Here is a 12,759-nt window from a genome sequence, read left to right as displayed (position 1 = left end):
ACGTTGCTCGAAACAGCGTGAAAATACTCCTGCAACGCAGTTTCCAAACCCCTCTGGCATGAAGTCACCGCGTCCTCGCGGCATCGTGACATGCTGACTGCTCCCCACCACGTCCTGGATTTCAGGATGACCCAGGCTTGCCTCTCAGATCTGCTGTCCTTCAGGTCATGGCTAGAGTGTGTCTCCCGCCCCGACCCCGTAACCAATCACAACTTGCAGGATTCCCCTTGGAGAATATTCGCCCTCAGGATGTGTTTTCTCAGAGACTGACTCAGGCAGAGAGGACAGACGTGTGGGAACCCGGGGGGGTGGGGGGTGGGAGGAAGAACTGGGAGTTTGGGGTCAGCAGGCGCAAACTATGATAATCAGGATGGATAAGCAACGAGGTCCTGCTGTACCGCACGGGGAACTCTATTCAACATCCTGCGAGAAACCATAATGGAAAAGGATATGAAAAAGATATTGGAGACAGAGACATAACTGAGTCACTGTGCTACGGAGCAGAAATGAACACAACACCGTAGATCAACGACACGTCCATAACATTTAAAAATAAATAAAGATAAAATAAACAGATACTAAAGTTAAAAATGTGCCTTCGATGATTTTGGCGAGACAGGAAAAAAAATCTCTTTAACACGCGTGTTTCTAACGGTGTGAAAACAAGTACCAAGCGCATCTTCCATTTTCCATTTGAACTTTTAATTCCTATCAAACCTGAGATAAAGGCATGACTTTTTGTCCGTGTGACTCCTACAATGACTATTTTTCTAAAGACGGATGGATTTGGAATGTGAGAATTTATTTTGAAAAAGCATTTTGAGACTAAAAGGAGTCACCAGATTGGGTCCAGAAAGCTGCTTTCCCGGCTCCGCAGCTGGATCAGAACAGCTGATCGTCCCAAGGACCCGGGAACCCTGAAAGCCAGGTCCTTTCTTTTGAAGGAAATAATCATTTTCTTACCTTGGACAAGTCGGCCCATCTGGTTTTTGCTTTGGTAACAAGGTACTGATGAGCCTGCTCGCAAGCTAGTTCTGAATCTGCGACCTTCTGTTTTGGTCTTAAAAGAAAAAAAAAAAATAAGTATTTCTGCTTAAATTTAATGGCCTCATTCATCTCCCAAGGTTTCCCCCACCCCCGTTTGTTTCAAAGATACCGCACAAGTCTGTTATTTCACATCTGGTCTAACTTAATTCTTAAAATACAATCTTATTTCCCCAACTGCCTGCTAGGGAAGCTTCTTAAATGTCAGGAGCCCTTGTCCACTTCCAGATAAACGCCGTTCGACGTTTCCCGAAGTCACAGAGCAAGAGGGGCTCCTTTATTCCCGGAGGGATGAGAAAACACACTATGACTTTGTCTCTGGAAGAAAACAACTAAGAACGTTTATTTCTGGAGGTGCAGGTTGGAGTGACAACACGGACCAAAGTTACTGGTCCAGGAGCCCCGGTACAGATTCTCAGTCTCAGCCCCCGTTCAGAGCTTAGGTGTGTGGGATATAAAATGATCAAAATTCTGTTTGCTCCCAGAACGATGGGCGCCAATAAGACGTGGCTGGGCCACCACGGGGAGCAGTGAAGCCTGTGGCTGAAGGACTGTGGGGTGCCCTGGACTCTCCCGGTCACTAAAACCAATGAGGGAGCCTGAAGCCCCGTGATCCCTTGGTCACTTCTTCCTCCCTGGTGGCCTTGGTCGGAACGGCACTCACTCCCCGCACGTGGGGGGTCAGGGCATCCTGCCTGAGGGTGAGTAAGGGCGACACCTGACCCAGGCCCCACCAGGGACCCTCACAGGAACTTCTCTTCCAGGGAACCCAGAAAGCCAGGGTGGGGACAGCGAACTAGCCCCTTGTCGCCCTTTTAAAGAACTTTTATTTATGCTCCAGAAGGTGAGCTGCTTACAAAGAAAAAAAAAAAGCAGACAGTCAGAGGTTTATGTGACTCCCAGAGCTGGACCGCTTTGCCTGTGGCCCTCTGTGTGCAACACCAGGTGAGCGCTGTGGTTTTAGGATAATCGCGGCCCCTACAGGCTCCGTGACCAATGGGGCTGGGACAGTCAGTCCCTTGTCATACAGAATCTGAGTTTTCGCAGCAGTGCTGGCATGGCCGCCCCGCTTTGCAAAAGAGGATGCTGTGGTTTAGTGAAGTTAAGCAGCCTGCCCCAAGCGCGCAGCCCGTCCCAGGATCTCTCGTCAATCAACTCCGGGCCGGCCAGTGCCAGAGGCGAGGCTTGCTCACCTCCATTTTCACTCCATCTGAAACTGTAGACTTGGTGCCCCTCTAACTTCACGCCTCACGGGGCAGGAGCCACGAAACGTCAGTTCCACAGAGGTGAGGGCCACCCGTTGGTTTTTATGTGCTTAACCTTTCCATTTCAATTCGATAAACGCAGTTCTGCCTGAGCCTATGGAGGGCCAGGCACTGTGCGTGAGGTCCTCCCGGTGGGGTGAAGCCTGCAGCCTCCCAGAGAAGGCTCTTCTGTCCACTGCTGTCCTACATTTTAAAAGCAGACAGCAACGAGTTCCCGGGTGGCACAGCAGGTTAAGGATCCAGCGTTGTCACCGTTGTGGCTCTGGTTACTGCTGTGGCAGGTTCGAACCCTGGCCCAGGAACTTCTGTATGCTGCAGACACAGCCAAAAAAAAAAAAAAAAAAATGCAGATAGTGAGCCAGGAATCCAACAATTTAAATTGTAATAATTGCTCTCCATGTGGCTTCTCCTTTAATTCCCTTCTAAGAAACTCTGCTGCTCTCAGACAGCCACCCTGGACCCCACCTCAGATTTCCTGGTGGCTGGTCACGGAGCACGAGGTGGCCCTCACCACCCCAGAGCCCACACCAGGCTGTGGACCCGTGTGTCACGTGGAAAGGGTTGTATTCAGAGCAGTGCTTCTTTGGTGAATTGCACCAAGTTTGACTCCCTGGTTTGGCAAGTAAAACCTCTTGCATTTCCTCAGTGGGCTGGTGCTGAAGACCCTCTGAAGACTGGGTGGGGTCTTCTGCCTCTTCCCGTGTTGCTGCAGAAATGGACCAAGTAGGGTTGTGCTCATTTGCACTGTCTCCCCTGGCAGATGCCAGCTTGTGGGGTACACGTGCCAGCTCCCTTGATTGAGAACCCCCCTCCCCAGGCGTTGAATTCACCAGTCACTCTGTATTGCCAAGTCTGAGGGTCTCTGTTGACCTAACGTGACCTCTGTTAACTGTCTCCCCCCTTGCCAGTTGCCTTTATGACACTGTTCTTTAAATGATACCCCGGGTTGGAACACCTACCCTGGGACCCGGCCTCTGGGTGCCCTCAGCCAGTGTGATTTTCCTTCCCTACCTGCCCCCACCCCCACCCGGGACCACTCCTTCTCTCTCCTTCCACCCTGAAGCTGAGGTACTCGTCTGAGAGGTCGTCTGTTCTCGTGTCCCCAGCTCCCGCCTGGATGCTGTTGGCTCACGCCTCTACCACTAGCAGGGTAGCCTCACCTGCCTCTCCATTCCATCTCTCTCCAACTGCCTACCGGACTCCACAGAACCATGGAATTTCAAGGATAGGAAGGGATCCAAGACTGGTTTGATCTATCAGCTTCTAGTGAAATCCTCCCTTGCTACTTCACCACTATGGCTTTGGAAGGTTGGATGGACCGTGTTGCATTTTCCCAACTATTGCTTAAAAGGACTGTAGGTCCTAATGATGCATATTCCCTTGCCTTCACCTTTAAGCTTCTTCCAGATCTTACCTGTACTCAGAGGGCTCACCTGGATCTCCCCCCAAAGGATGGAGGTCCTGAGAGCTACATTCTGTCTCTGAGAAGTGAACTCACTATCAAACTGATCGCCCTGTCTAAACACATATCCAAGCAGCGTTTCAACCCAATTTCTCTTCTAGGCCATAAGGCTCGATTATTCTGCTCACACTAGGGACTCCTACTGATTTCCCACTCATCTCTCCTATTTTATATCCTTGTCTCCTCTAGAGAAGTTAGAAGGGTTTTCTATGGCCTTCTCCAGAAGCTTCCTATTCCTGAGGCCTGCCTCTTTAGAGCTTAATGGTCAGTCAGACCCAGCCTTCCCATCGGTCAGTCTGTCGGTCATAAACACATGCAAACTCTTACCATGTGCTGCTCTAGGTGGTACACACACATTGATGGGCAAGGAGGAAGAACCCATGTCCTCAAGGAGCTCATCATTCGATGGCAGGAAAGTACAGCAAAAACATGGGAAAATAAGTGAATCAGATAACTTCAGATGGCGAATGTGACTGAGAATGATGGCCCAGAGCGAGGTCAGGGACACTTCAGCTAAGAATGCCGGAGAGCAACCCCTTGAGGCAAGAGGGATGAGGAGGCGCTGTGTCATCCCAGGGCACAGCTTTCCAGGCAGAGCCAGAGTCCTGCCTGAGATGTGCTTCTGGTCCCAGTTAAGACGAAGCAGGCACACGTCATCCTCTCTCTTCCCCTGAGTACAACTAAAACCTCTAGGCAGAATACAAAAAGTGACTCTCTGAGGACTCTAACTAAAGTAAATAACACGAGGCTGATGGAGAGGGAAATCAAACCTTGAAGAATGACTTACACAGTGGTATGTTTCATGGTTTTTTTTTTTCCCTCCTATATTCCCTGCTTAAGGACTGCTTCAGGGCAATCCTAATTCTGGAACTCTGTAGTGGGTGTGGATAGAAAAAGCTCCAAGGGAAAGCCTGCTTTCTGACCAAAGGACTAGGAAGGTGGGCAGCTGAAGTACAGTATGAGGGAATGCCCCCCTTCTTGTCTCTTTTTACTGTTCCCTTCCTGAGCTGAGGCAAGCCCAGGTGCAGAACTGCACTTCTGTGATGGTGCCAGCAACAGCAATGGCCAAGTAGGTCCTCCAAACTGAAATTCTTCTCACCAGAGGAAATGGGAAAAAGGTTTCCTGTGTTCAAATAGGGTTGGCAGAAGGCACATTATTTTCTCTCACCATGTTGCCTTGGAGGTAGACCCAGTGGTGAGAAGCACTCAACAGCACAGACAAGCTAAAACCTAACGTTTTCCAAGCAGAAGACCAAAACGAGAGAGTCCTTGGGTGCTGGAGAGTGTAGGGAGAAATCACAGAGAGGAGAGAGGGAGAAAAAGGGATGCCCAGATGCATAAAGAAAGTTCCAGGTTCACCTCTGATGTGCACATGTGTGAAACTATCCAAGAGCAAAAGCTTTGGTGATTTCACTCCAGTTAGTTAAGACTGGCCCCTGGATGCTGCACTCATGGGCTGGCCTGATAAACTGTGATGGCTTGGAAAACCAAACTGACACAGAAACCAGAAGGCAGGTAAAGACCTTCATTCTGAAACTAACTGGATTTACGGCCTGCTTTAAAAGGAATAAGTCAACCAGCACCCTACTGAGGATTTTAACAGGACAGAGTGTCATAATATCAAAAATATCCATGATACAATCCAAAATGACTCTACATGCAAAGAACCAGGAAAATCCCAACAACTTTCAAGATAAAAGACAATAGGCACCAACTCCAAGATGGCCGAGAAATTGAAATCATCATATTTTAAAGCAGCTACTATAACCACAAAGTAAGAGTAAATATCCTTGAAATAAATGGAAAGACAGAGGTTCTGAGCAAAGAAATAGGAGAGGTTTTTGTTTTTTGTTTTTTTAAAGAACCAAGAGGAAACTTTAGAACAGGAAAATACAACGACTGAAATAAAAAAAATTCACTGGATTGGCTCAATGACAGAATGGAGATGACAAGGAGTGAGTCGGTGAACCTGAAAATAGATAATGCCCTTTGCAGCAACGTGGATGGAACTAGAGACTCTCATACTGAGTGAAGTAAATCAGAAAGAGAAAGACAAATACCATATGATATCACTTATATCTGGAATCTAATATACGGCACTAATGAACCTTTCCACAGAAAAGAAAATCATGGACTTGGAGAATACACTTGTGGTTACCAAGGGGGAGGGGGAAGGAGCGGGATGGATGGGGTGAAGGGGGTTAATAGATGCAGACTAGTGCCTTTGGAATGGATTAGCAATGAGATCCTGCTGTGTAGCACTGGGAACTATGTCTCATCACTTGTTTTTTTGTTTGTTTGTTTTTTTTTTTTTTTTTGCTATTTCTTGGGCCACTCCCACGGCATACGGAGGTTCCCAGGCTAGGGGTCGAATCAGAGCTGTAGACACCGGCCTACACCAGAGCCACAGCAATGTGGGATCCAAGCCGTGTCTGCAACCTACACCACAGCTCACGCAACGCCGGATCGGTAACCCACTGAGCAAGGGCAGGGAACGAACCCTCAATGTCATGGTTCCTAGTCGGATTCTTTAACACTGCGCCGCGACAGGAACTCCCTGTCTCGTCACTTGTGATGGAGCATGATAATGTGAGAAAAAAAGAACGTATACATGTATGTGTAACTGGGTCACCTTGCTGTACAGTGGAAAATTGACAGAACACTGTAAACCAGCTATAATGGAAAAAAAATCATTGTATATTTAAAAAAAAAAGAAAATAGATGACTAGCAATAATCTAATCTGATCAAGAGAGAGAAAAGAATATATCCCCAGGCACTATGAAACAGAGACATGTGGTATAAAACCAAAAGGTCTAATATCCGTGTCACTAGAGTACCAAAAGGAGAAGAAGAAAAGGTTGGTACAAAAAAAATTTTAACTTCAGGAGATAATAGCTGAAATCTGCTCAGATTTGGTGGAAAAACATAAACTTACAGATTCAGGGAGCCCAGCAAACCTCAAAGAAAATCACGCTCAAATACATCATACTAAAACTACTGAAAACCAAATATAAATTAAAAAAATCTTGAGAGTAACTTCAGAAATGACGTGTAGGGAGAAGACCATCTGAATGACTACAGATTTCTCACCACAAACCATGGAGGCCAGAAGACAATGGAACAACATTTAAACAGTGATAACAGGAGTTCTTGCTATGGTTCAGTGGGTTAAGAATCTGGCATTGCTGCAGCTGTCGTATAATTTGCAGCTGTAGCTTAGATTTGATCCCTGGCCAGGGTACTTCCACATACCAAGGGTGCAGCCAAAAAAAAAAAAAAATTACAAAAGAACTGTCAACCCAGAATTCTATATCCAACAATAACAACAACAAAAATCTGTTAAGAATGAAGAAGCATTGAAGATATTCTCAAAGCAGGAACACTGAGATAATTTGTCTCCAGCAGACTTTCTCAAAAAGATGTTAAAGGAAGTTCCCTGGGGAGAAGGAAAATGACAGCAGAGAGGAACCTGGAACTTCAGAAATAAAGAAAAGCATAAATGGTAAATATGAATATACTGTTTTTCTCAGAGTTTCAAACTGATAAAAATGGAACGAGAGAGAGGCAAACGCAAAATCATTTTGGAGACTTAAACACTTCTCTCTTATAGAACAAACGGGCAGAAAACAAGCAAGAATATAGTCCTGAACATGTAACCAACTTGATCCTATCGACATTTATAGAACACACCACACAACAGCCAAATACACATTCTTTCAACACTCCACACAATAGCCAAATACACATTCTTTTCAAGTATTCATGGGATATTCACCAAGATAGGCCATTTCTAGGGTCATAAAATAAACCTCAACACATTTAAAAGAACTGAAATCATACAAAGTATGTTATCTAAACTCTACAGAATTAAGCCAGAAATAACAGAAAGATAGTTGGAAACTATGGAAATATTTTAAAATTAGGAAACATATTTTTAAATAACCCATGGTTTTAAGAGGAAGTCTAAAGGGAAATTAGGGAATATTTTGAACTGGATGAAAATAAAAACTACAACGTATCCAAATTTGGGAAATGCAGCTAAATCAGTGCCTACAGGAAACTGAGAACATTAAGGGATTATATTAGAAAAGAAAAGGAGTTCCCAGTGTGGCTCAGCAGATTAAGGACCCAAGGTTGTCTCTGTAAGGATGCGTGTTCGATCTCTGGCCACGCTCAGCAGGTTAAGGAGCCAGCATTGCTGTGAGCTGTGGTGCAGGTCACAGACACGGCTCAGATCCTGTGTTGCTGTGGCTGTGGTGTAGGCGGTAGCTGTAGCTCCAATTAAACCCCTAGCCTGGGAACTGCCATTGCCAGGGTTGTAGACCTAAAAAGCCCCCCCCCCCGCCCCCCAAAAAGACAATGTAAACAGAGTATTGATAAAGTATTGTGAATGTATTTTCTCTTCCTTATGATTTTCCTAACATGTTCTTTTCTCTAGCTTGCTTTATTGTAAGAATACAGTCTGTAACACCTATAACATACAAAGTATGTGTTCACAGCCCTTATATTATTGGTAAGCCTTCCAGTCAACAGTAAACCATTTGTAGTTAAGTTCTGGGGGAATCATCGTAAGTTATACATGGATTTTCAGCTGTGCAGGAGGTTGGCACCCCAAGCCCTGTGTGGTCCAAGGATAAACTGTATACGCAAAGCAAGAAGGAGAAAATAATAAAGAAGAGAAATAAATGAAATTGGAACAAAAACAACAGAGAAAAATCTAGTTTTTATTTTCATTCAGTTCAAAGTATTTCCTAATTTCCCTTTAGATTTCCTCTTGAAGCAAAAAGACGGTTTTTTGAAAAACCAATAAAATTGATAAACCTTTAGCTAAACGAATCAAGGAAAAAAAGGAGAGGAGACACCCACTGCCAACATCAGATGTGAAAGAGGGGCTCTCACTAAAGACCTCACAGATATTCAACGAATGGTAAGGCAGTACCATGAGCCACCCTGTCCCCATGAATTTAACAACAGACCAAGAGATCAAATGGACCAAGAGCTTAAAAGACACAATCCATAAATAAACTCACTCAAGAAGGACTAAAACCCCTGAATAATTCTACAACTATTAAATTAATTCAATTTATAGTTAAAATTCTTTCAACAAAGGAAGCCCCAGGACCTGATGATTTCGTTGGTGAATTCTATCAAATATTTTAAAAAGAACTAACAATTCTGTATGATCCCAAAGACAGAAGAGTGGTATTCTGGCTTTTGTTCTTCCTCATGGGCCTCCCCCCAAAGTGCACTTATTTTCTGTATGAAATAAAACTCATCCTATTTTGCTATTACCATATGGTGGGCCACTGTACCCTCTTAGATGACGATACATGACAAGGTCTTAGTGACCTTGATTTTAATTATACTAGACCTCTTTCCTCATCCCAAGAAATAGTCAACCATTACTCGACTACTTCCAGCTATGCTTAAAAAAAGAGACGAAAAGAAGAAGAAAGCAGGAAGGGATGGCACCTCCTAACGAGAGGATACGATGCTGACGGGAATCCTCAGTGTTTCATCACCCTTCAGTTTTCGGACTGCACCGCCCAAAGCGTCAGAGCCTCTTTGGAGAAGGTGTAAAAGAAGATGGTGGCACTGTCCTTGCCGTCTCAGGTTGGCGTTCCCTGGACATAGCTGAACATTCTTAATGCTTATTTCATGGACACATGGCAAAGGGAAGAAGCCTGAGATCAGAAGACGGCTCACAGTTAGGAGATGAGCCAGAGGTGAAGGTGAACCTGACCATATAACCAAGTCACTTGAGGAGGAGGAGAATAATATAGTCTAAGACAATGGGAAATGTGTTATTTCCATTCAATTAGTCATTCGCCAGGAAGGACTTGATCATACAACAGTTTGTTACAAGGAGCTGACCATCGAATTTTGGTAAAAGGACACAAGACGTTATTTTCTCCTCTCTCTCTTTTTTTTTTTTAGGGCCCCACCTGCAGCACATGGTAGTTCCCAGGCTAAGGGGTCGAATAGGAGCTACAGCTGCCGGCCTACACCACAGCCACAGCAACACAGGATCCTTAACCTACTGAGCCAGGCCAGGGATCGAACCCGCATCCTCATGGTTCCTAATCGGATTTGTTTCCACTGCACCACAACGGGAACTCCAGTTTTCTCATCTTTTTGATGTACATGCACCAAAATGTATTTGATGTGAGTTACCAGTAGATAAATGGACAGGGCCCGCGTGTATTTAACAAGGGAACAGATGATGTAAATGAAACAGGTCACTGGAACAATCCTTCGAGTCGGTATTTCTACATCGAAGAATGAACATGCTGTGCACGGATCGAGCAGACAAGACGGTCTTCTTCTCTTGCACAAAGTAACGAAACTTCAAAACTCAAAAGTACTGCATTCTGATGAAGCAGGTGGGAAGCGAAGGCCCAGAAGGCAGAGGGATCCAACTGGGAGGGCAGGGTGGCGTCCACAAGGGACGCGTCCAGGCTTGGCTGGAGAGGAGTGAGGCTGAGGCGGGAGAAAGAGGACGCGCTCTCTGGGCAGAGGAAGCGGCCCCTTCCCGCAGGCATCCCGGCCAGTCTCTGTCTCTCCACCCGCCGCCTGGTCCTTCCCGATAAGTCATCACCACTTCCCTTGGCCCAGCTCCTCCATCTGTAAAGCCAGAGCACGACGCCGCCCTGAAGGGCTTGAAGACGCACCTGCAGGAGGCACGGATGGGGCCCTGCCCCGGGAGGGCTCGGCTCTCGGAAGCAGAGCCTTATGGGGTCCCAGAGCTCCCTCTCCCTTGCCCACGCTGGGTCTCCCTGGGATGCAGCCTCTCTCTTCCGCTACATCCAGTCCTGGGGTGCTGAAGGATGCTTCTACAGCAGAGGGTGACCCCCCGCCACTCCATGGCGTAAAATCCTCTCCTGCTATCCATAAAGGATAGGACTGGCAGCCTGGTGCTTGAGCCCCTTCGCATGAGCCCTCCTGCATCTCCTGCCTTCCTCTCCCATGGCACACGCCGCTTCTGCACACACATCATCTCCCAGTTCCCGAATGTGCTTCACATGCCCACCTCTGTGGTTGTGCAGATGCTCTTCCCTGGTCTTGAATCACCACCTGGTAACCCGCACTGGGCAAACTCCTACTCACACCTCAAGACCCAACTGAAAAGTCCTACTTTGCCTGTGCACCTCCAGCAGGCTCAGCTTCTCCCCTCCCTCAGACATTCCTGTATTTCTACGCAGTTCTGTAGTTTCCCACCTGTCCCAGCTCAGTTCAGCCCCGAGCCCCTCAAAGGCAGTGTTCATCTCACCCATTTGCACCACCCAGTCCTGGGGCAACGTCAAGCACACAGCAGATTTTCAGCAAATGGGTGATGAATGAGCAAATGAATGCAAATGAGTCATCCGGACGGCAAGACTGCGCTTTGCGGTTGAAATCGTTGCATTCCGTCTGCATATATCCTCCAAAAAAATTCTTTCTGAAGGATATTTTTTGCTTTGTTTTAATGTTAAGCAATCAAGTCTCGTATGAAAGCCCCTCAGAACTTGAGCAATTGGAAGCAGGTGTCCCACTCACGTGTTATATGATCCTTTTGCTTAGAAAGAGACTAGTCCTTCTCTTTCCTGCTGGCTTTTTAAATATATAGAGACAAAACAAAACCAGCAAATTCAGAAGGAAAATTCAAGTGCAAGATCGGAGGGCCTCTGCAGCCTGGCCAGATGTCACACAGCCTGGCCCAGTCACAAAAGGCTTCTGGGGGCGCCCCTCCAGGGGGCACATGTATATACCTAAGTACAAAGAAAAAAGACAGGGAGTTCCCTGGTGGCTCAGTAGGTTAAGGAGGCGATGCTGTCACTGCTGCGACATAGGTTCAGTCCCCGGCCTGAGAACTTCCACGTACGGGGCCCAAGAGAAAAGAGGGAAAAGGCTGGGATGACACGTGGTGAAGTACAAGCATGATGCTCCCAGGTGTTCAGATGAGGTGTCTACACCTTCCAGTCTTTGGACGCTGAACGTGTATGTTCTTGAATGTGACGTTTCTTGAACAAAGGAAGAGCCAAAATAAACCGCTCCTGGGAGGCGGCTCCAGCCTTGGGCCCCGTCGTGGGCACCGCGGAAATGCCGCCCTGCCCGCGCTGCCCTCTTACCTGAGGAGTCTCTGAGGCGCGTCATCCTCTGACCTGAACGGTCTCTTCTCAAACAAATTTCGAAACTCGCGGAAATTTAACGTGACGCTGAGCCGCAGGCCGAGGAGGCCCAGGAAACGCTCGAACTCCTCCTCCTTCAGGTTGAAGCGCAGGTGCAGCAGCAGCCTGCGGAGGTCGTGCATGCTGATGAGGCCGTCCCGGTCCAAGTCCAGGTTAAAGAAGGCGGCGTAGGGGTCCTGGACACGAGACGCACCCTCAAGGCCCGGCCGTCTGGACCTGGCCACGTGCACCCCTCCCGGACCACGGAGGGGCCACGGTGCCACCACGGCTCCTTGGAGATTTGCTCTCCCCGGGAGTTTCTGAGCTATGTTTTCAGGTGCCCTCTTTTATTTTTATTTTTTTGTCTTTTTGCCATTTCTTGGGCCACTCCCGCAGCATATGGAGGTTCCCAGGCTAGGGGTCGAATTGGAGCTGTAGCCGCCAGCCTACACCACAGCCACAGCAACATGCGATCTGAGCCGCGTCTGAGACCCACACCACAGCTCACGGCAACGCCAGATCCTTAACCTGCTGAGCAAGGCCAGACATCGAACCCGCAACCTCATGGTTCCTAGTCGGATTTGTTAACCACTGAGCCACGATGGGAACTCCTCGGTGCCCTCTTTTAATGCAACGAGTTCAGGAAGGGGGACCAGAGGGGCTTTTCTTCGTCGGGCTCCCTTGGCTTCTGAGATCGGTACTTCTAGTACCAGAAGTAAGGGGAGTAGGCTGGAGCTTCCCAGGACCTACAAAATCTTGCTCTCGAGAGTTCCCTGGCGGACTAGTGGTTAAGGATTTGGCAATGACCCTGCTGTGGCTCAGGACACTGCTGTGGTGCGG

The 12,759-nt window shown here is 47.4% G+C and overlaps 1 protein-coding gene across 1 annotated transcript in view; it reads right to left on the bottom strand.

Moving 5' to 3' along the window:
• EFCAB6 (EF-hand calcium binding domain 6) overlaps window positions 1-12,759 on the bottom strand; it is a 221,323-nt gene that overhangs the window by 66,825 nt on the left and 141,739 nt on the right. The window contains 2 exon segments of the mRNA XM_084955059.1: window positions 964-1,060; window positions 11,881-12,116. Coding sequence (XP_084811185.1) covers window positions 964-1,060; window positions 11,881-12,116 — 333 coding nt within the window.

This window comes from Sus scrofa, chromosome 5 (genome assembly GCF_054392235.1).
Source record: "Sus scrofa isolate SSC_HxYL_T2T_F1_AM1 chromosome 5, Sscrofa_HxYL_maternal_Yorkshire_Landrace_v2.0, whole genome shotgun sequence".
NCBI lineage: Eukaryota > Metazoa > Chordata > Mammalia > Artiodactyla > Suidae > Sus > Sus scrofa.
The sequence above is the reverse complement of the archived record's forward strand: the minus strand, read 5'-3'. Positions and strand labels throughout refer to the sequence as shown.